Genomic DNA, 24854 nt, shown 5'->3' with positions numbered 1-24854 from the left:
TAATAAGAGAACTGCTTTATGCTGAAGTCACAGTGCTCAATAAACACAGTTCTGCTACAGAAGCTTTGCATGAAGCCTCTTCTAGTTTGCAGCAAGTATAGACTTGCTACATCCATCTAAAGTTAGACCTGCTTATGGAGCATGATTCACTGACTCACAGGTTTCAATCGTTTATTTTTAGCTGGAAATGCTGTTATCAGCTGGCTACAAATTTACAAGCTGCCTCTATCAATACAGACTTTCGTGAAGGAGCTGGTTTTAACACACGCACTCTACAAACTTTCCAATAAAGATGAAAACCTCAAATAACAAATTTAAGCCTACTTAAAGAAGGTAACAGAAAAACATCCTGTAAAAAATTAAGAAACCCTTTGTTAGTTCTAACATGGCATCCAATGGACTAGAGAGGGAAAGGATGATAAACAAAGCTAACAGGTCACTTAGAGAGTATTTTGACACAGAAAATGGTTTCTTTCCTGTCTCTTACAGAACTGCAGCAAAGTGTAAGCACTCATGGGTGAAACCTGCATGGAACACGTTTGCTCCCCAAACTGTAAGGTTATCAGCAGTTGTGCTACTTTTGGAACACCTGCATATTTCATACCATTATGTATTACAGATGCACTGTGCTCTTTCACAAAAGAGCTTCTGTGACAAGTGGCATCTTTTCAAATACAAAAGTTAGGGTGAGACTGCCGTGGAAGTTTCCTAACACTATCCTGCATTTTTAACTTCTAAAACCTTGCCGTTACCACTGCTCTTTTTATTCTAAGGTAGGGAAAATGACTGGACCTGCAATAAGAGAAAAAACATGGCTTGCTGGTTTGCTCTCAAACTTGCAAAAAGTCCATTTCAAAAACATTTACAAGAATCAGATATTCATTGAATCACTTGCCTTAGTCTGAATAACAAATGTGGTTTTCATGTAAACAGCGCTGTCATGAAAACAATGACAACTATCACACATCTGCCAGCATTTGTCACAAAACTGAATAAAACAGACCGAGTGTCCTTAGAAAGGGCTGTGATAACTGATGGTTTGATACCCTAAGCAAATGAGTTATCTGCATTGCAAATCCATTTCACAAAGGTGACCTGGTCAATCCCCATATGGAGAGCAGAAGCAGTATCAGCCTTTAAATTCACTTCACTTCTTCCGTTTCAGGAACAAAGTGGCAAAGTTACACACACTAGATGGAGCCACTTGCCTCTTCCAGCCACAAAAGCAGCCAAAAAACTGGCGCTCAAAGGGACAGAAAAAGGTATGAAGAAAAAAGTACATTCTCTAATAAAACCAAGTGCTTATGACAAATTGCTTACCTAGTTGGACAAGATACTGAATAGTTAAAAGTATCATATTCTCCACACTTAGCAGCTGACTGCCGGACAAACCCAAGAGCTCCAAATCCTTGTTTTCCAGCTGTGGAATCTTGTAGCAGTTCACCAGCAAGGGACTTACAACAATATCACCAACATTTCCATAGAAATAAGGTAAAGTGCCATAGCCTATGATAAAAGAAACAAAACCCCCCCCGGAATTTACAAAATTTTCCATTACATGAAATCTTGCACAATGATATATTTCCAAACTTCTTCTTAAAGCTGTCTGACAAAATATATTGCATCAATGACTGTTCTTGACACTATAAGAGCTTAAAGAATAAATCATAGGCCAGGGATCCACTGTTGTGTTTTACAACAAGTGATCACATACATTTGCAAGAACTAAAATTAACTGCATGATATCCAGCAGAAAAATAATTATTGTTATCCGAATACAGATGAGAATATTATCTGTTTGCATCTTACCCTGACCTTTAAATACAGATTCTCCATAATACAGTGTACAAAGAAGAAAAATCAATGAAAGCAAAAGTACATTGATCTAACATTATAAAAGCAGCATAAGTCACATTAGCATTGATTAGCAGAGGCACTGTGGTATCACTGTGATTGATTTCACTTTTTTGCCACCTTCCCATTCTGTTTTTATAAACAGGTAGAATAAACATTGGCAACTAAACATGCTATTCTGTAAGGTAAAGCACATGAGCACAGGCTAACTCTACTTTTCTTTCAGAATGTTTTTCGTTTCAAAAGAAGCATTTCCACAGAGATTTTGCCAAATCCATCCTTTTGGGTACATCTGGTTCTGTACTATTAATAGGATGCTGTTTCTCAGGGCCACTAACATTTAGCCTAACCGAGGACTTAATGGCAGCTCTCCAAGAGCCTAAGGGCTGCATTCAATTTGCACTTAAGTTGATGGCTGTAGGCACCCTCATCTTTAATAAGGAAATGTTTCTCTGAAAACCATTAGAGCACCATGCAAGAGCTTTATAGTCAGCTTCCAGAAAACAACGCTAAGCAAAACAAACCAGAAGCATAACCCTATCCTTGACAGATTTATTGGTGTAGATGGCCCTGTTAATTCTCCAGGAACTGTGTGTATTAAAATTATCTGTGCAAGTGAGGATTTGGAGAACTTGTCCATTCTTTCAGGAATAGCAAATTATTCCACAGATCGTATTGATAGGCATGTTCTGTTGACACTAAAGCTATTTTCTATGACCATCTATTGTATATTGGACCTAAAAGAAATTTAGAGTGAAAAAAAAATAATTCATCAAAATTTTGGCAGCACTAGCTGACCCATTTTTTAATATATTATGCCAAAATAGCTCAGGTTGAAAGATGTATTCACATAAAAGCATAATCACACTCTTAAAGCAATGGTTTCTAAGGGTTAACAAAGTACTTTGTACAGCTAAAGGATTTTAAAAGCCTGAAGACTCATCTGTTATCTCAATTGCTTACAAGAACTATGGACTATAAATGACAAAAAGTTAGTATGATTTATTTCTGTTTAGTCAGTGCAAATCAGTTTTCTGGTTCTCACATAGAATTCTAGGGCTTCATGATCTGAACTAAAAATGCTGCAGGAAATATTTGCTTAGTTTATAAGTTCTTTATACCAGAAAGCTATTTTCACTACTTGGAAAAATCTCTCTTCTTGGGTTTTACAGAAATCTTATTTGTATAAAACTTAGATTTGGCCAGTAGTTCTGCATAAAATTTGACCTAGTGGTGACCTGTTTGCAAATCAGGTTCTCCAGAAATCGCCTGACTCTCAGTCTTAAATATCGAGCAATTAAGGGAAACTATCTGTAAAAAACCAACTTTATATGGTACTGAATGCCAGAACCAACAAAAAGAAATAAAAACCCCTTTCCTCTGTGGAGTGTGTATTAATACAAAATGCAGCATTTGATTCCCCAGTGTAAGACTTACCTATCAGAATCACTGGTCTGACTCCTGAGTTATTCAGCAGGTTTTCAGGAACTATTACAGTCTCCCCTGCTGGGATGGGTTGAGGCTGTAAAATTCCAGTTAACATGGATTGAGGAACTGGGACTGACAAAAGAGGCTCTATAAAATAAAGAAAAGAGAGACTTCCATTACTAAAAGGCTCATACTGTGATTTGGCCTTATGAGCAAATAAGAAAAAAAAAATACTGCAAATCACTAACTGTAATAAAATTCAAAAGGGCTCTGCATTTCCTGCTATGGTTTTAAGTAATTTAAATGAAGAGCCTATATCCTCCTGTAGCTCGACCTCTAAAATAAAACTTTTTCTGACCACTGTATTGTTGGTGAGGATGAGAGAGCAAAACACAGGTTTGAATATGCATCTTTAAACAAAGCCAAGTACTAAGCCAAAAGGCCACCCCCCAATACTGCCCCTCAATACAAGGGAAGAAACTGCTTCAACTTCTGACCTAGAATATATGTAGCTAAGAAAAATAAAAGCAGGCCAAAATCTCAAAGCTGCCCTTAGATAGTTGCTACAAGGATAAAAATCAGGCTTTACTCATGAAAGAGCAACAGCAAGCTTTCTCGTAAAGGAAACCAAGTGCAAGAATTTTGTAATCTGTAATCAGGTTTCAGAGTAAGGCTTGCTTCACAAGTTTCTTTGGCTTCATTTGGTGGTTTGCAACCATGCCATCAAGAGAAAAACATCAAAGGCAGGACGACTGAATGCATACATTTTAGCAGGGGAAACTGTTTATCCAAAAGAAAAAAGCACTACTCATAGAAAATGAAGTACACAACAAAGGTAGCAGATTAGCAGAGCCAAACTCAACAAAAAGGCCAGGTTGCCTTATATCATGTCTCTTCAACAGGTTTCTGAAGATAGTAATTGACAAAAGCTGCAATTTTAGGTGTTCAGATAAGCAGACCTTCACTACCATATAACCCTTCCTCCTGTGATAAATATCTCTGAAAATAATTGCAAAATATCTTAAACCCAAGTCCTCAAGAGCAGAGTTAAGAATGTATTGTGCATGTTGATGAATGGCTTTTCTCATTCCTTGGATGCTTATTCTCTCACTCTATAGAAAGAATAAGTAACTCTTTATTCCTCTTTAGAAAATATGCTCAATCTCACAACTGAACAGTACTCAAATAATGAATAGTTTTATTAGCAGTTATGAATAAAGAGGTATCTACATGGATATTGATGAGTACGCATAATTAATTCTATTTCATGTTATGGTATTAAACTCCTACAGCTTTTCCATGCACAACTAACATTTGGTCTCACTTTCAGCTTTTAAAAGAAGATGACCTAATGGATATCAGTGTCCTCTGTTAGGCCAAAATTATATAAAGCTGCTTTTCCCATGGAGAAACAGAGTGTACAGTTTCTGTAGCATCCCACACCAGACTGAGACACAACAGTCAAGGTGAAGGCTAACAAGAATCCCTGAAATATATTTATATATCCATACACCTGCACAATTTCAGAACAACTGAGTTACAGTTGGGGGACTAGGGATTTCTTTTAGCTTTATATTTTTAATAATATTTTTTGCCTCTTCTTTTCCTCTCTCTCCCCCATCAGTTTTACTTCCCTTAGATGTGGGGAAGACTTCCCTGTTGCATCTTGGATTACAACAACCAGGACCAAGCAATCATATGTGCTTTTTTGGGGGCACCTGAAAAACTCTCCATGGTGTGCTTAAATACTTCGACAAGATCAGTTATGTTTGGTGTTCAAGACTGGAGAGGTGCAGCACAGGGCTGCTGGGCTGGCTGAGTTCACGTTTTAACAAACAAAATCTTGGCATCATTCAAGTTTTACCTGTTCTTGTCGAAGGCCGGATTGTAGGAACAGGTACTGGTAAACCAGGAGGCGGGACTGGGGACCCAGGAGACCATCCTCGGTGACGTTTCTTTGGTGGTCCAGAACTGGACATAGATGCTGGAAGAAAAGCAAAAAGTAATTCTAAACCCTGTCCTCCCAAATGACCAAATTCCAGCCCACACTCCATTTCACACCAGTGTTGAGCAGATATCACATCACAGAGCACAAGAGGCTCATATCTAGATTTACATAAAACCAGATTATGAAATGAAAAATATTGCTAAAAAGTCCAGCATTATCATTAATGGTCATGCCAAAAAGCAAACGGCTCTGTAAAGACTGAATGGTAGGAACAGCTACAATCAGAAGAAGAACAAAAACACAAATTTCAAGCTCAGCATTCAATGCAGCTTAGAATAAAAAAACAGAAAGGTTTTCTTTACCTTGGTCTCCAGCTGCACAGCCAGGACTTGGAGATGTTGAGTGAGGCATTGGCCGAGAGACTGTAGAACTCAATGCGTTATTTCTTCCTCCATTAGCGTTTCCATTAGCAACATCCGTGGCACGCAGTGAAAGCGGAGCTGAGTATAATAAAATACAGTGTGTGGCTTGAGACAATCTTGAAAACAAACAAATAAAATAATACAGCCACACACAGATGCGAAAAAACAGGGCAAGATGCGTGAGTGAAGAAAACCATATTCCAGGGGAAAGCATGAAATGTATTCGGCAGAGAAACATTCAGATTGCAAAATCCAAGCCTTGAAAAGGGATGTCCAGATTTCAAGGTGGGGGGGATAGGTGGAAGAAAAAAAATCCAAAGAAAGCCCCACCAAAATACAATAAAAAATTACACACACACAAAATTATTGGGAAGTTTGTGACATTTTTTTAAATACACATCACAAATTCAGTTTGTAAAGATTTCTAAGCCACTTGTGTGTATCTACAGAATTTTCCCCCAGTCATCCATATGCTATGCACAGTAATTCACTACAAGGCTCTCATCTAAAGCCTTAGCAAAGGACAGTGGGCAGGGGAAGACAGAGCAGTTTGCTGCAAAGTGTACATGGCCTGAGCATTACAGAGGCAAACCATGCCTAATTTTGCTACCTCTGCCTAAGGTGATCCTCCAGTCCCAGCAAGCCTTGACACTCTGGCAGGATCCACTATGTCCAGGCCACAAAAGTAAACTATAACAACGGATGATCACCAGAAGTTACCATCACCAGAAGTCACCATCATCAGAAGTTACCATCATGAGCTCATCTGAGCTCATTCTCATTCTTTTTCAGAACACAGTTTTTCCAGAAGAAAATAAAATCGCATAAACTGACAACATGGAGGTCAGTGGAAACTACAGTTTCTTGCTGATATCAGCCAGTTCCACAAGGGTTTACCTCCCAAGAACATATTCCAGGAGCACAACCAGGAGATAGTGCAGCTGCTTGCTTGGTGGCAGCTGCAACTGGAAGTGTTAGAGATGTGGTATGTGGCTTAAAACAGTTCAACTTCCCAGTTGCAGACATCCTAATAAATTCTGGCACAAGACTCTCCAGTTGCCAGTTACAAAAATAACTTCACTTGCCCATTGTAAACTCCCCAGTTATACTCTGAGTCAACAATTTTGTATGGACCAAAATGGTGGACATGGGTCAGTTACAGAAGTGGCTGAAAAGCTAGGAAGAAAATTCAGTGCAAAATTGAAATTTTTCAATTTCAATTTTTCAAGGAGGGGGAAAAGGTATTTTACACAAAGAACTGTTAATGATTTATTAGATACAACATAATTACATTAGGTACCATAACAGTATATATTGTATTAAATAGCAGATCTAATATAAAGCATAATGCTCATGTGCATATATAAACCAAATAAATGGATATATTTTCTTATTCAAGCATACTGTCCTGCAATAAGTGTGCTGATTTCTTTTTTATTGCTTGAAGATTAACCAGCTAAAGTAAAAAACAATCAGATTATCCGAACAGACTGTTGGGATAGATGCCACAGTTGAGGGTTATAATTTATTAAACATACAATACAGAAATAAGCAATTGAAACAGCAGAGATATTACAACTCCTTAAAATGATACTAAATTCCACTAAATGTATGTTGAGGAACTATAATTGTTAGAAATGCAGAACTCCACACAGCTCTCAATTACTGAGGCAGGAATCAGTGTGATATCAAGATGTGACATTTATGCTCTCTTACATATCCTAGGAAGTGCAGAGAGAGATATCATTGCACCTCCTACCAGGATGTTAAATCTGAAAGCCGAGGTGTGGCTGAAGCTTGGTGACAGTACTAACTGCAAAAATTTCTGTGCCAAAGACTGCAAGAATAGGGGAGTTCTGGAGGATGCTAGTGAATGTTTTCCTTTCCCTTTTCCACCAAAAAAATTACACTCTCTTTTCTTGGCTGTTAAGCTGATGATTCCCTTGGCTCTCAGGTGTTTCGGTAAGCAAAGCCAATACCTGCAGCAAATGCCTTTCCTACGAGCTGTACTGACAGAGCCAGAGGTTTCACAACGTTCTTGTTCCGGGATGGGTCCTGCGTGCCACTTAAGTTAACAGCAGCAGAAGATGATTTTGCTGGACTGAACACTGAAGAATCTGAGAACAGAAATTGTTTAGTTTATGATTAAAATTTATATATATACATTTATCAAAACTCATCTCTGCATAAACTGCAAACAATTTTTCACCCTTCCATGTATCTTTAAGGTGTTTTAACAAACATTTAACTAGGTGTTTCTACAGAGTCTCATAATCTACTGAACCCATGATTCATCTCTTCCACAATATTTTGCACTCACACACACTCAAAAAATATTTTAACTGTAAAAAGGGCAATCTCATTGCTCTTCAAAACACTCTCATAGGATAGACAAGCAAATGGAGTTATCTCATGTTTCACATGAGGAAGCTACAACAAAGAGCTTATGGAACTTGCAGCCAGCAAGCATAGGGAATAAGCACTGGAATAAGTTGCCTAAAGAGGTCATGGAATCTCCATCACCCAAGATTTTCAACAACAAGCTACTGAATGTCTGTCAGACACAGCTAAGCTTGACTAAGGGCAGAAAAAAATTAATCAAAAAACACAGCCTCCTTACAGCAGCCTCCTTACTGTCTCTAAAACTATAAAAAGCATATGCCTGTTTATAAATCTGGGTAAAAAATTAAGGACATTTGAGCCCAAATCTTTGCATGAATTAACAAACTTCTTAGAGCACTTTACCAAGGCTAAAACTTATAAACCTTATTTTATATAAGGAAAAACTGAAGAACAAACTAATTTTAAAATTTGCGCTGTATAAAACTGATCCCAAACCTCTCAGCGTGTACATCCCTTTAACACTGGGCATTTCATAGTTGCAATTTACTTAAAAAAAAAAATTGAAGCATTTGGATGCTGATACACTGGCAAATCCAAATTCTTATAACCAGAGTGAAAGAATATTAGCTTAGCATCAGTCCAGAATGTAGTTTGCAACAAGCAGGCAAAGGAGGCTAAGTTCACCTACAGATGTCCTAGTAAAACAGCCAGCTAAAGAAAACAGAAAACAAAGACCAACTTGATCTGCCAAACACATTCACCCTCAGGCCATACACCATTTGGTGAAGGAGGGTGGGAGGAAGCTCTGCTTTGCCAGACAGAGTAACTGACATGAAGAACAAACACAGAAGCCTCTGCTGCTGCTGGGCCACCAGAAAATCTTGTCCATGTTCACAGGAAATACGCTGAATGGCTAACAAAATAGACCACCAGGTCAGTGCCCTTGGAGGGACACGCTGGTCTGTCATTAAACATGATATAGCAAATATGTAGTCTTAAAGTTTCTTCAAAGTAAACACTCGAGAAACTTTGGGGAATTTTTTCCCCATCTCTAGTTTAATACATTTTCTTGAAATTTTATCTGTGACTGTGGAAGTGGCTGGTATATGTTTAAACACCACTCTGTTACCTCAGCAGGACCTACAGTTACAAAAATACCAGCTATCAAAATTTTCATCTTTCTCTTGTAAAGCCTTGTTTCTAGTTGCTTAACACATGAATTGAATTTTCCCCTCTCAAGTGTCTGCCCAAAACCATATTTTTGAGACTGTATGCCCATAACTACCTACATGTAATTTATAGAAGTCAGAGGCTGAACTGCTCATCAGAAATATTTATACAACTTTTAAAGAAAAAAAAGGGGTATGAGTTGATGATGAACTGAAAACAGTTTCAACTATTAAGTAGTCCTGTTTTAAAATAACCAAGAAGCAAAGTCCAGTAGAAAAACCTATGCAGAATCTAGAAGGGAAGAAGCTAGAAAAGCCATCTATCATAGGTGACATGTCAGAATTATGTTACTGAATAAAAGATGCTCTCCTTCCTTCTCCCAGTCACAGGGGATTCATGTGTATGTAAGTGGCATTATCTCCACAAGAAGATAACAGTAGAAGGAGATGAAAAGGTTTTGATGAGCATGACCTAGGAGTACAAACAGTGACACAGAGAAACACCAAGCAGACTGAAAATGGCAGGGAGTGATAAGGAGAAAGCTGTATATAAAAGGTGTATCTATTAACTTGGCAGATACAATAGAAGACAAAGCTGTGTAAATATTAGAATTCCTATTCTTCCAAATAAACAGGTTCTCATATATCTGCACAGTTCTCATGCCTGGATCTGGAAGCTAAGGGATCATGCAATGAAATGCAGATGTCTTTAAACCATGCTGTCATTTAATTTTACTCAAAGCCTAAAGCATTTAGCTTCCTCAACAGAGACAAGGGCAACCACCTGAGGGAAGTGCCTCTGAAAACACTAATCAGTGATTCTAATTTCATATGAATGCCCATGTTCAGCTTTTGTTTATTTACTCCTTTTAACAAATTTTTGAGATGTAAGAAATATTTTAGCCATCTTGCTTTATATATGTATTTCATACTCCTTTAAATAAATATATGTTTTTGGACATTCATACCAATTAATTACAACAATTAGCAGGCCATTTTCTCTTGTTTTCAACTTTCCGAGAAATAGCACAAATAGACACAAAAACATACAACAGCATAGATGAAGCTGCAATAAAGCAATGTCCTCACTGCTCAAAGCTCAAACAAAAGCACTTTGTCTACTTGCAAGAAATAAACAGATACACGATATTAAGATGCTGCTTGTCAGTCAATGTCTATTTGATTTTCATATTTTCTCCTTATTTAGGGATATCATTAATAGCTTTCTAGAATAGTTGTGAGAGACCTGTTAGCTCACATAACACAAACCCACTGTATGCATATGGGGAAACTGCAATTCTAAGTACACCTTTGCATGCAATAAAATTTAAATAAATAAGGAAATAAACAAGTAAATTAAAAAAAATCTGGCTGCCTCTCCCTAGAAGGAGATTATTTTCCTTTTCCAGACAAATAGCCTAGTTTATATACAAAGTAAACACTTCCCTACAAATGTGTAATTGAAGTTTTTTGAGATGCACAAAAAAATTAATGAAACAAAGACAGGGAGGCACAGAATCAAATAAATTAATCAAAAGATCATTTAATGCTTTTACGTCAACTGTTGTTTTGAGACTAATGTAACCTTCAGCCTCACCTGGGTCTTAATCTTTGCCAAAGCAAATTTTGAAAGGCATCCTCTCCAGGGTAATCTATACATGGCTCAAGGTAAATACCCAGTTGTTTACAGCATCCCTGACCCACTGGTGTCTGAGGTAACTTACCACCCCCAATGGTTATCTTTACAGCACTTTCAGCTCCTACCTGTCTGAGTGAACCCTGATTTGTATCCATTAGCTGATCCACCCTCTGGGGTCGTGGACGGTGACACCGAAGGATTTGGTTTAGCAGAGAGGCTAGCAGCAGATGATTGCCTGCTTCTACATTCTGCAAACGAAGCAGCTACAGTACATATTAACAAGGCCTGCCTTCCAGCAGCAAAGTTCAGCAACACGGTGGCGAAAGGTGACAAAATGTTAAGAGCATACATGGAGCACGTATAACAAACAGCGGCAAATGGCAGCATTCAACGAAAATACGGATTTGCAGTTTAGTCAACTTTGTCTTCTAATTAAGAAAACCTCCCTGGAGGCCACTCAGGGGGCCAGGCAAATACACACCAGATGCTTCAAAACAGCAAGAGCCCTCAGATCACAGCTTCCAAGAGATTTGAAGAGGACATTGAGATTTGAATCTGGACATGTCCCAGAAAACACTTAGCGACTTCTGTGGCACAACCTGTGTACAAACCGTCATATGTTGCCCTTTAAAAGGAGAAGTTGTGCCAAACCCCAGATTTTTAATATGCCTCCGCAAACCTCCAGGGAGATCTCAGTGCTGTTAGTGTGTGTCTGGATGAAAACTGAGTCGAGGGAGGAGAAAGTCACCTTGAAAATCACATATTAATCCATTTTTAAAACTGAGATCTAATCAGTATTTGTCTTAAGAGAAGGGCTTAAATGTTTAAAAGCACTCTTCTTCTAATTAGATCTCTAATGTAAGTGAAGAGTGAAAGGTTACCAGATGGATGGCAGCAATATGGGGATAGAACCTATCAAAGTAATGCCTATGAAGTTGACTTTTGGTTGATTTTCTAAACTTTCATGGGTGCTCAGAACACTTGCAATTAGCACATAGCCAAAAGTGAAACCGGTATCTGCTTCTTCCACATGCACATTACTCCTGATTCTATTTGCCAGGATACACACCAACTCCAACTGCATAAGGGAGGGGTTTCAGAAAAAAAGATACCTAACGTAATTCCTTTGTCTGTATTTGGAATTTCACTACTAAATTAAATATTTGTGTCATCTTTGTGGAAAAAATGCTGTTGAAAAGCCACATGCACACTGAAGCAGTAGTTAATTATCCTTGTAACAGAGAAAAACAGCTGAAGCCAGGATCCATTTGAACCACTAACTGATACAAACTATAATCACTCATACAGCTCGGTGATAACCATCTCTTTCTGGTGTCATGCTGCTATTCACATGAGGATGTGACTCTTCAGATGTCTGTCAGTCCTCCTGCAGAGCTTCCCCTCTCCTCACATCAACTTTTTGGAACAACAGGAACCAGACTGAACTCTGCCTTCACTGAGTGAGACCACAGATGAAAAGGTCAGGTAGTCTGCACATGAAGCACCTTGGTAGATGGTGAGTAGGTAAACCACACTTTCCTTGAGTCTTTGTATGGTTCTAGCTCCAAAAACCTGCATCCTCCAGTAAGAGACCCCATGGCTATCTTGCCTTGGAGGCTCAAACATATCCTCTTGTAGCACATTACATCACACAGGCTGCTCTGGTAGTGTAAAACACTGCAAATGGCAGGAGTATCTAAGTGTTTTCTTTTCCTCAGATCAATGACCTCAGATTTCTTAATCTTACAGCATGCTAGCTATCCTCAGGCATGAGACAGATTGGATTGCACCTGCAAAGATGAATATCAGTGGAAAACCAATGTTGCAGCCTTGGCTGTGAGTCACCTTGCTTCAGGCACATAAAAGAATTTATCAGACTGAGTAACCTCTTCTACCAAGATGACTGCACACTCTAAGACGGTCAGATCTAGGGCTGACACCAAAAGTATGGGGAGATGAAAGAAGAGTGTTTATAATCCCATGGTTGTTATTAAGACTTAAACTTCTTTGGCAAAATCCAACCAAACTTGAGTGAAAACAGTGAGAATTTTCCCTTCGAGTAGTTGCTTACGAATGCATACATTTTCAACGGCAACTGCAGTTTTTCATTCAACATCATCCCTAATAGCATAAAACACACCAAATGGAATGGGCACCTTTATTACCTTTCCAGCAAATAAGGGGTCCCTTTGAAAGTACACCTTGGGAGCTTCTTACTAGGTAGTACTTTAAGTGCTTCTGCTTCTTTGGCTGAGTGGTTAATTTCAGGTTGATATGATTGGAAAACTCTGTGAAGTACCGAAATCCTCTTTCTCCACAGCCTATACAATTACCAGAAAATCCTGGAAGAACAAAGCAGAAGATGCACAAACAAATTAAATGTCTTGTAAACAAATTAAATGTCTGCTAGGTACAAAGCCATGTAAACCTACCTGTACATCCAGTTCCAAGGGACTGGAGAGGCCTCCAGCCAGCCAGCTTCTGTAGACACCTGTGTCAGTCTTACCTCTTCTGAAACTCCTCTGTCTCTGTGGGCATACTGACTTATGCCAAAATCCTACCACCAATTTTGCACTCTACAGAGTGCAGAGAAGAATAACTACTTGGCATGAGGAGAACTACATTGCCACACTAGGAAATTTCCATGAGGGGAAAAAAAAACCCAACCTATTTTTTCCATATTAAAAACCCATGGGCTCCAAACTGCAGATGTCTCTCTCAAAACAGTGGCTAATCCATCACAGCAATTTCATATCACTGAAAATAACATCAAATAAATTTTTCCTGAGGCTTATACAAAATACTTTCCAAGTAAGCTGAACCTTACATTTTATTAAAGTCTTGAAAGCCATCACTTGATGTCAAGATTGGCATGGTCAAAGTCAGGAATGCTTTAGAATAGTTTTAAAAAACCTACAGCTTCTCTCTTAAGAAAGTAACAAATTTAGGGACAAAGGCTGTTTTCCTGCAATGTTCCCAACAAGATTTCACAGAAAGGGGTGAAATTTGAGGTCTGAAGGATATGATTCAGACTACGAATTATAAGCAGTCTTGATTTCCAGTGCCATTCACAGCTGTGTTAATGGGAATCTGGCATAATGATGGCACCAGTCTCACATTTCATAGAACAAACCACAGGGCATGTTCTGAAATTGTCTGCCTTAAAATCTTTGTTGTTTGAATCAGTCCTCTATTATTTAGTGCTGAACAATTAAGCCCCCTTGTCTTACATGTCATGCTACTTATCTCTGAAATACTTTCAAAACTTAATAAAACAGATTTTCTATGGAATGTCAATAATGATTTATAAAAATGCTTACAGATTAATACCTAGTAGAAATGCTCTATTTTTGTTTGAGTTTTTTTCCATTTACTAATCAGTTCAAGATCTGTAAGAGAATCAATTTTTCATTCTTGCTATCATTATTTTCCACGATGACAAACACCCTGAAGGATGCTGGTTCCTACACTCACCTCTCAGCCAAACTAATAGGTTTATGACAAAGATATTTAGCGTTTGACAAAATGCCTTATCCATAAATAAAACTCTTCATAATTAGGGCACTGTCTTTAGCCTTACTATGTCTCATTATCAGTTTGGACGAGTATGACAAGATGCAAATTTCTTCATCCTGTTTTTCCTGGGACTGAATCATTCTTTCTTTACTCCCTTGCAGCTCACAGGATCTACTGGTGCATCTCCATTTTTCAGAAAGAGTAACCAGGGTCTCACAGAGCTACTGAGTCAGTTTTTTGCTCATAGGTGCCAATTACTGAAGCCTGGAGGCACTTTAATACATCAGCAATGCCAGAGATGTGAGTCACCAGGCTTATTATCAAATGAGGCCAGAGATGATGGAGGATACAAAGCTGGGATGGAGGGGAGGCTTACCAACAAAGCAGTACCACATTTAATGAGGTTTAAACACCTAACGCCTGTCTATCAGTTCTTACTGGTCAGCTCCTGACACTTCCCCTACTTAGCAGGGGAGAAGCTCCTCTGAATCCTGAAGTACATCAGAGTACCCCGTTTCCCCACATCCCCAGCCAAACCACAGCCTCTACCTAACTCAGAACAGGGACATTTCTGCCTTAGGCCTAAAGCTTTACAGTGTGTAGTAGCATATCAAATGGATTTAATGGAGAGGTAACATTAAAGCACAAAGCAAAGCTGTTTCCAATAGTTACACAAAATATTGCTGGTCTGGACCAGAATTTGAGCAATGCAGTTAAATCAGGGTATTTATTTGTTGTAATTTCTTTCCTGTTGAAAGGTCTTTCTGAATATATCCTAGGCAGGACAATGACTGGAGGGAGAAATGAGAGAGTAAATTCAAAATGGGCTAAAGGAGCCAAAATACATTAAATCACTTCTACTAGCTTTTTAAAAGGTGTACCAGTAGCAACCCAGGCAGGAAATCTAGGTGCACATAGGCCTGTCTTCAATTACCACGAGGCACTGTTGTATTAAAATTTTAAACTTCATAAATGTAACAGATCATGACCTAATTGGGAAAGGCAGGAGGCGTGTCCCTACATATTGGGTTTTGGGAAGCAAATTGCTCCCAGAACTTCTACCGAGGACAATGATCCTGGTGAAGCCAAGTGCAGAAATCATCCCTTAATCAAAAAAAGATTTATATAGTTCATTTTCAATATTTGCATGACCATATTTCTTCTGACATGAAAATGCTGTAAGCTTCAGCAGAGATAAAGAGTAAATGGATAGTTCACATTTAGAATGCCAGGGTTGCAATTGACTTCTGCCCACACAGAAATCTAGGCAATTCAATTGTGGTTAATTGTGGAATCAGGGACTTGTTTTAAAATGGGCTTTTAAGACAGGTTCATCTACAGATTTGATTTAATGAAATCAGTCCTCTCCTCAACATATTTCTAATAGAAGGTTATTAGCTGAAATGACATTAGATAATTTTCAACTGGCTTTTTTTTCCCTCTGAATTATTATGGCACAAAGAAAAAAAGATCTCTTACCTAAAAGTGCATTTTTTCCATGATCATCTGGCAAAAATCGCTTGTCAACAGCGCAGACTAGAATGTGCTCAGGAAGGTTGGGAGATTTGGCTCCTACTAACAGGAAGCCTGCTGGGATATCAATTTGCTCCATGCACAGAGATACTAACCGTAAATCCTTGCCTGCTTGACAAAAACCTACAAAACAAAACAAAACAAATGATAGCTCTTCAAAAGAATTCATTTAATTTTCTTTGTTTTGTCAGTTACAAAAGCAAATGGGCTTCACAACTTGATGCTGTATACTGGAGTTTTAATACATGCTTTTTGAAGGAAAAAAAGGAAATCAAGATAGCATCTCATCAGAACCACTAGCTGAGGATTTCAGAGGCAATAGATATTATTTTAAATATGCTGAACGTATACAGGCACAAAAGAAATTCAAGTGTCCAAACATTAGACATCAAATGGCTCCAAAACCCAATTTTTCAAAAACAATCAAAATAACAGGATAAGCTTGTGATTTAGTAACAGAAAACAGCTCTTAAGACATGCCAAAGATTATTTTTTCTTTGCCAAACTTTAGTTTACAGTGTTTTCAAGAGAAACAGTTTTGTCTTTGTTGCTTGTAGAAGGCTAGCATTGATACATAAACACCATTATGTAATATGAAAGACTGATAAAAATCGATGACTGAAGTTCATTAGTGGCTACTAAAAAATTATTTTATTGCATTAAAATAATTAAATATCTAATTTTCAAATTCTAAACACATTTTAGAAATTTCAGCAAATAAATAATTCACTAATTTTAGACATGTGAATCATGTTTTCGCTAAGTCTCCATTAGAGTCTCTTGAAGACTCAGTAGACTGCATGACTTTCAAGTCCCCAGTTTTTCCTCACTCATGTACACATACATACACAAAATAAGGACATAACATTGCTTCTTGGGCTTTCAATCAGTGTAGAGCTGAAGCAGCAGAAGTGGGCCAAAATGGGGACCTGAGAGAGTTTCTGCTGTTCTGTGCCCTGCAGTGAGCAGGTAGCAGGCTGGGTCACACAAAAAAGCATAGCAAGGCAACCCAGTGCAGTGTCCAGGCTAAATAAAACATAAATACAGAAAATCATTATCACAAGAATAAAGGTTACTGATAAATTTGAAATTACTGCAATAGATATTAAGACATCAGCTATCAATACCTATTACTTACACTCGATTTAAAATACTATTCATGCCACAGAATTTTAGGAAATAATTGTCACAGAAATTTTGAGGAAGAAAAAAATCCTGGAGAAGGATATTTTCTAAGCATCTGGTAATGCAATGTGATCACAGCTTGACCAAAAGCCAACTCAGGCATTATTGATACATATGTCTGTGCTCTTAGCTGCTGTACCAAAACCTACAGCAACTTCTGCAAAAATTATGGAAGTTAATGGGTTTTGGTTTTATCTCAGAAATGTAGCAGGCACAGAGCATGTGCAAAGTGGAATGCACAGAATCAGCTTGCATGAATTTTCTCACAAGCAGCAGCTTGCTGAAAACAGGGTCCAATACAGGTTCAGTCTTGTGCCTACACTCATAATCTGCTGAACCAGCTCCCGGCTGAATGGTTTCTTCAGTTCTTCCATCAGCTCAGTTCCAGCAGCTGCTCATGGAAAGCTAGCTTGGATTCACCCTCACACACACCTTTTTCCAGGCAATGAATTGAAATGAAGCACCTAAAGTTTTCATGTATGAATCAGTGGATTGTATCAATAACTTACCAATAAAATTGTACATATGTTTTAGGAGAGAAGTATTAAATCTGCATATTTAAAGCACAATTAATTATTTTCTGAGTAGGTGCCATTTGATTTTAATGGAGTAAATTCTTCTTAAGAAGAATTTAGAGAACTTATGTTCTCTAAATACATATTGATCATAGTCAAATAGAAAGCCAGGTACCAGGCTAAGTATTATCTAGACTTTTTGACGTAATTTAGAAAAAAACAGTCACTGATAAACCCTGGGGAAAAATAAAATTCAAAATAAAATTTGCTTATTCCAATGTTTATGCCACTTGGGTATTATATCCAGAATTTTCAAAACTGACCTTAAATATTTAGGCATTCAGTGAAACCTGAGTAGTTGACATGCTTAGAAAATACCACTTTACATCTAGATTTAAAATACAAAAATTACCCACTGCTGACAATGTGGGCAAACAGGAAATCTGTAGATAAGGATTATGAAACAGCAAGTGCAGAAAGATTTCAACACAGATTTAAACACGTGCTTTTCACAATTAACTTCTACCCCGATCTTTACCTAAAAATGTTCCAGAAATGCCCAGAAGCACAAATGGTGACCAACAGGAGGCTTTTGAAGGAATTGCTAGCAATAGCAATACTAGCACAAGCAAGGTTGGCACCGTTGTGTGTCAATACAGACTTGCTTTCTGAAGGAGCTCACAACACTAAGAAGGGTGAGTATCACATGAGAAGCTTTGAGCCCCTTGGCATGCTTGAGGGTTTTGATGTCCCAGTGAAGTGAAGCAGTGCTCCACGACATCCCAGGTGAAAGAAATAGCTCAGCTTTATCCCGGCTATGAGCAAAACAACTTCAGCTACTCTTTGAGCAGCTGTGTGTCACCATTCTGCATCAGTCCCCAAGGGAGAAGCTGCAGGAGAACCCTAAGAAACAACATCTTCGCAAGTTTACATGCACAATTCAGTAACAGCCTGCTATCACTGGAACAGCTGCCTGTTACTTGAGAGGCCATAGATCTTAATATACTTAATATTTTCCACCATTTAGGACAAGTACGACTGTAGAAATGCTGCGTTCTACCTAATCTGCAAACAATACCTGCAATTTACCCCCAGTATCATCTCTTACTTATCCAGTGCTCCCAGATCCCTTGCACGCTCCCCCTTCTCCCTCCTTTCACAATCCCCTTTGGCATCCTCCTCTGCTTTGGCTGGCGACATCTCTGCATCAGAGAAGTATGCATGTGCAGACTGGCTGACCAGCACATGCCTCTGTGATGCTCAGCCTGTGAGAGAGCTGTAATTACTTAGCTGCCCCAGGGGACTTAAGTTTGGGGACACTGATGTCATCCAACCAGCTCCTGAACTTCACAAATCTTGCTGAAATTCACTACCTTTATAACTTCTACCCCTCTGCCAGCAACGGCAGAAAGCAGCTCTCAGCTCAGAGCTCACAGGCAACTGCCAAAACCTCGTGTTCTGAGATGGTGTGATAATAAACAGGACGGATAACAAATGGTTTCCTCTGGCTCCCCCTCTGCAGAGGGAAAGGGATCTTGATGGGTGGGCAGTGAGAGAGGCAGCACACACAGGCCCTCAGAGCCCCCATGAGCTTTTCTCTTGCTCACTGAACAGCTGCCACAGGAGAAGCAGGGAGGGCTGCAGAGCTTGGCCAGGTACAGCCATGACTTACTTCCACCAGGAGATATGGAGAGGATGCAAATCTGCTTCTGTGCAGTAAAAGGTTTGAATTTTCCTTCAAAGACATGCAGATGGTATACTTCAAGAGCCTTTCAATTATCCTTTTCCCCCTTGACTTTTAGGGCTGAAAAGCATGCTTTTAAGTTTCTGCTGCTTTTTGAAACAGAATGAGGAAATTCCACCCAAAACACACTGATTTGGAAGCAAGTAACCGACTGTGGGGAGATCAAGGGGGTATTAACCCTCCCTCTGTTTCATTGCCTTTTTCTAACTAGTAAGCACCACAGAGACCCCACCCTCATTTTCTTTTCTGTTTCACATAACTTTTGATTTGGTAATTAATTATCTGTTAGAAATAATAATTTCCACATTAAGAAAGACAAGACTTAATGTCTCAGTACTAGATGAACTTGTGCTGTCAGTGTCTAAGACTTAGAACATTTAAAATCCATTTACATTTCATAGCTATTCCTTTATAATTGTTTCTATTCATTTATAATTGTTTCTACATTTCTATGTCAAACAGCAGTAAAACATTTCCTCTAAAGCAGAAAGAATAGCACTTCAATTTACTTGTGCACTATTTATGAAAATCTAAGTACAAAGAGAAGAAAACACGAGTCAGTAAACTAAACCAACTTGTCTTTGTGAAATCTTTTATCGACATGTAATTATAAAAAGCAAAAGTCCAAAGCTGAACTACCTTAAAAAAAAAACCCAAAACCAACATGTTCTCACAGGATCTCAGCTTTGTTTCAAATAAGGAATAGGCACTTATATTTCGATCAAAGATTTGAAAATATCAGGAGCAGTCACCAAAAAATTAAAATATTAACAGCTTTTACAGATGTCTTCATTTCTTTGAAAGAAAATTCATTCGTTTTTGTTCTGAGAAGCACATCTGCATTCTCTAACACCACTTAATTTAAAGCAACCCAGTCCTATCTTCCTGGAAATGTATCCCCACAGCTGTCAACGATTCCAAGTGCTATAATCTTCTTTAAAATGAAATTTGTTATCTATCTTCCTTTCCCCACTGTAAGTAGTTCCCATGTGGGGTACCAGCCCCTTGCTGCTCTGTAATAAATGGGGTATTTGCATAAGGAATTAGCTTCCAGGAATTACATATGAATTAGGGGTCACTGTCACTCGCTATTGTAACCTCACAGTAACTGATCAGGTGTTAAGTACCCGCTTACCTAATTGCCTCTGAAACTACCTTGGCCTTTCTTTAAGCATCAGGTAAATGGAGGATTTGCTAACAAAAGAAAGGTGATACTATTGTGTTTCCCACAGCTTGCATAGAATGTTATTCCACAAATTAGAAGCAGCCTCTTTTAAAGCTACAGCAAGCAAGCGGTTCAGAACAGCCTCTTGCTAATGCAAGAATTTTGTTGCCTATTTGAGGTACCCATATGAAAACAAATAAATAGTTGTTCTTGAAACTCTATTTTCGTCGAAGTTTTAGTAACGAAAGTTTGTGTTGAGTAGGAAAAAAAAAAGCCGCCCCCAAGCCCCTGAAAATAAGTGAATTACTTTCGTGACTAATAGCAAGGCTCAGTGGACAAGGCAGTTGCTCTTTCCAATGGGCTAAGGAGAGAGTTATGAGATCTAATACTAAAATCAGCTGAGAAAGAATCTCCAACAAACTCACTTGTGAGGCACTTTTTTTTTTTTTAGCTGATAACTAAAGGCATTATGATCTACTTTCTGCACCCATGTGACTGACAAATGCATCTGAATAAAAGAACAAGTCACCACAGAAACTAATATGGTTATGGCACACATCCTGAATTCAGGAAAAGCAAACAGCACAAATACTTTAAAGGGAGAAAGATTTCACCCCACCTGATCGAAAATGTAGGAAACAAGTTTTACAGCATGCAAAGCTATGAACTTCAGGTTCTAATACCAATATTTTGTTCTTGGATAAGTAATTGAATACATGCTTAATTTAAAGTATCCAAACACAGTGAGTTCAAATGGTCTATCAGTATTGTTTAACATCTTCATAATGTTATTTACCTTTGCAATTAAATAACTAAGATAAGGGATGTAAATAATGGCACTGATCCTGTCTTATATCTCTGGAAGGTATACTCACGAGATGAAAGATGAGCTATCAGATTAATATCTTGTTGAGATAGGGTCTGCAGTGTGAATATTTGGGAACCAGGGCATTTTAAACAATTATGCAAAACTGTCATAACAGATCACCAGAAGTATTTTTAAAAAAATCTGTTTTCCTTTCCTTTTCCAGATACAAAAACGCTGCTTTCCTAAGTCAGTTCCTTGAGAACATCTAAAAGTAAGGCAGATCTTGTAAATTCAGAATGGTAAACTTAAAAATGAATAATGAACAACCCTGAAATTCTGGATATGTAACACACAAAACTTCCTTCTAGAGTGCTTTGATCGTAAAAGTCTTAGAGATAAAAATCAAAACACAAAACTGCCCTTGAAAGGTCAAACTTTTCCAGGACATACTAAGAAGTTTAATACTACATACATATAATATGTGAAGTGAAAAGCATACTGCTCCTGCTCTCCACAGGAGATTTTGCAGACTTTATTGATACTTGCCCTCAACTGAGAACACTTTCCTGGGAATACATCCTCTTATACTTTCTCCTTCCCTCCTCCTTCAAATTTGCAAGCCTTCAAAGAACAGAAGATTACACTTCTGTGTGAATAACAAATTCTCCCAACAATATTCCCCATCTTTTCACAGTAGCCAGCCAGCCCTTCTGTTCTTTGTGCTACAGGGAATGGGCAGTATGCTGTTACAGAGGGTAAACATGCTCGTGTGAGCTGCATTTAGAAGTGGAAAAGGCAAAGATGACAACACATGCCACTAACGCCTCCCAGAAATGTCGAAGAATTATCAGTGATTGGTACTTCTATCACTTCATATAACCAGATACTTCAGTAAGGTACAAAACCATTTTATAAATTACAGCTTTTGATGTACAGCTTTTTGAGCACAAGGAACTCCATGATTCAGGGGGATACTGAATAAAATGTCAAGAAGGGCATTTGGACCTGGTGGAAACAGTTCTTGTTTTCAGTTGTCTGGAGTCAGCAGGGAGATGTTTTAACAAGAAGCACTTTACTACTACTTTAATGAGTAGATCTTCCTTTTTTGATGACATTAAATCTTCAGAATAGAATAATTTTGGGATAAGATGAACCAACCATATCAAATTTTCTCTCACCAAGTAGGTACATCCATATTGACCTGGTTCTTTCTTTAAGACATTCAAACCCAAACAAATCTAGTATGGTCAACAATTTTGCTCACCTTGAGCAGAAACAAATCAGGACAGTTCAGGGTAAGGAAGCAATGGCCAGCTGGCGCACCAGGAAAACAAAACAGACAAGCTTCCTCTACCAACCTTCTTATCACCTCAGCAGCACAAAGTACACTAAGTGTCCTCCCCATTTTCTTCCTCCAAACTCTTCCTTCTACCCACAGAAGCAACTAAATCCAGCTTTGCCAGCGTTTCCAAGAATCATTTAGGGATAGATTGACAACCAGCCATACTGATGCCAACTCAGGTCATCTTTTTAGGACAGTGAATCAATGAAAACCAGAGACAAAAAAGAGCTTTCAGAAACTAATGGTGTGCCACAGCCAGTTCTCGACACTGCTTTCAAATGCTACATTAAACTTTATGTCCTCAAACAAACCCTTCTAATTCGTTTTTTGTCAGAACTAAGGCTTTGACTATATTTTCAGACTTTATAGCCCAAGAACTTGTAACTGTAGAGAGTGTATATTATCATTAGAATCAGTTGTGAAGATTACACAGTAAAAAAAAGGATACCAACCATCAGTAGTGCAAGACCCTTCTGGGGCAGGTTTTTGCGAGTATGGGATTGGTGGACTACTTGAATCTGACATGTCTTCATCCTCTTCTTCATCTTCCATTTCATTAACAGATTGGTTGGTTGTAGAAAAGTCCAGGTTTCCATTTTGTGAATAGCGATGTACTAACTCTTTATCCAACTCTTCTACCTTTGGCTTCACATCTGAAGAACAATAATAGAAAAAAATAATAAAATATAGCAAAAATAAAAATAACTTAGAAAACTGAAGTTTTCAACAGTATTTGCCTTTAATACAATATCTATCTCCTTTTAAAATAACCAGCATGCCATTCTTTCCCCTTAATGATGCCCCAGATTAAGATTTTGTCACACAATGAACTGCTGTGCAGTTCTTGCCCCCCCTTTTTTTTTTTTTTTTAAATGAAACACACCCTACCCTTTTTACACAGAGAAAAACAACTGAAATGTGCCATACTTTCATGGTTACCTTCCGGCAGGAAAGGAGGCTGGTCAGGATCCAGGTACAGCTGAGAGAAGATCGGCCGTGGGACAACGCTGCTACATCTCAGAGAAGCTTCTATGGAGTTATGAAGAGCTTCTTCGAAACGGGCAGATTTTAGTTGCCCTGCATATGAATTCCCCATGATCTAAAAACACAAAGGAAACAGCTGATAAGGGGATGAGAACATCCATGCACAGAGAATTTACAAATAAAGACAGAGGTCTTACTATCACCCATGACAGTGATATAAAGTTAGCAATAAAATATGCTGTGGAAACAACACCCCTAACTAGCACCACACGCTCATGTTTCTCTCTCAGTCTGGCAGACTGCAATCCTTCTGTTCCACTAAGCTTTGAGCACATTTCCAGCACACTGCATTGTGTCTTCTGCAGACACGATCTCTCAACAGCCTCAAGAACCTGCCTGGTATAAAAAAGTAATGGAGGGTAGATAAAATTGTAATTATTTGGGGTTTTTCAGGATATTCGGGATAGAATATAGAAGGGTAAGTAACAAAAAAAAATTTTAAAAATCAAGTTGGGCTTCATCAGCTTTTGTCAAAGAGTGTGCTTACATGATTTTTCACTTGTCAGTATGCCGTATTTGGAGAAAAGCTTTACACAAAGACATCCAACAATTTGAATTTTTGCTCTTACTCATATTAATTGAAATTACATTGAAGGTCAGCTTCTCTGTCTTTTCAGAATCTCTTCAGCTCCTGTCTTCAGTGTAATACTGTGATTTACACATAATCTGACCTATTAAAGAATCTAATTATACTCTTATAACAAAAGATAAACATTAAAAAAGAGAAATAAGTAACTTCTAAACCACATTCAGCAAACGCAGTGAAATGTCTTTATTTGAAATTATGCTTTACACTCAAAGAGAGATAATCATTTAAATATCTGCTTTGACAATTAATATTTCTGTTGATATCAATGACAAACTTAGGAACTTAATTAAATATTCAAGCATAGACAAGCCTGTAGATCATTTCTTCTCCTTGGATGGAATCACACAGCCCATAGACTGTTACATTTGTGCACCAGCACTAGGATACAGATTCTCAGATTTAAACATTTAGTAACAGGGTGGTCATGGAAGGTTTTAAAACAAGCTCAGGGACACTCACTGAAACACGAAATTTTCCACTTTGCTAGATCATTATACCAAATGACATTTGTTCCAAAAAAACAGCGATCTAACATTTTCCAGTATTCAGAACACAAGACTTAACTTTCAGAGAAATTTATTTCAACAGAGAAAAAATTTAGAATGTTAAA

At 38.1% G+C, this 24854-nt stretch overlaps 1 protein-coding gene across 8 annotated transcripts in view; it reads right to left on the bottom strand.

The window, feature by feature from the left end:
• The window catches only part of GREB1L (GREB1 like retinoic acid receptor coactivator), a 132335-nt gene that overhangs the window by 37119 nt on the left and 70362 nt on the right, over window positions 1-24854 (bottom strand). For 3 of the 8 annotated variants that reach the window (XM_066329737.1, XM_066329764.1, XM_066329746.1), the window contains 10 exons: window positions 23539-23710; window positions 23064-23264; window positions 15799-15975; window positions 12969-13145; window positions 10929-11051; window positions 7632-7769; window positions 5593-5730; window positions 5147-5266; window positions 3292-3429; window positions 1321-1506 (listed from right to left, as the gene is read on the bottom strand). In XM_066329737.1, coding sequence (XP_066185834.1) covers window positions 1321-1506; window positions 3292-3429; window positions 5147-5266; window positions 5593-5730; window positions 7632-7769; window positions 10929-11051; window positions 12969-13145; window positions 15799-15975; window positions 23064-23264; window positions 23539-23707 — 1567 coding nt within the window. In that variant the 5' untranslated portion in view covers window positions 23708-23710. Of the gene's footprint in view, window positions 1-1320; window positions 1507-3291; window positions 3430-5146; window positions 5267-5592; window positions 5731-7631; window positions 7770-10928; window positions 11052-12968; window positions 13146-15798; window positions 15976-23063; window positions 23265-23538; window positions 24357-24854 lie in introns of those variants that run through there. The other 5 variants (XM_066329771.1, XM_066329781.1, XM_066329790.1 and 2 more) reach the window with 3 other exon arrangements.

The sequence above is a fragment of the Sylvia atricapilla genome, chromosome 1, assembly GCF_009819655.1.
Source record: "Sylvia atricapilla isolate bSylAtr1 chromosome 1, bSylAtr1.pri, whole genome shotgun sequence".
Taxonomy (NCBI): domain Eukaryota; kingdom Metazoa; phylum Chordata; class Aves; order Passeriformes; family Sylviidae; genus Sylvia; species Sylvia atricapilla.
This window is presented reverse-complemented; position numbering and strand designations above follow the sequence as displayed.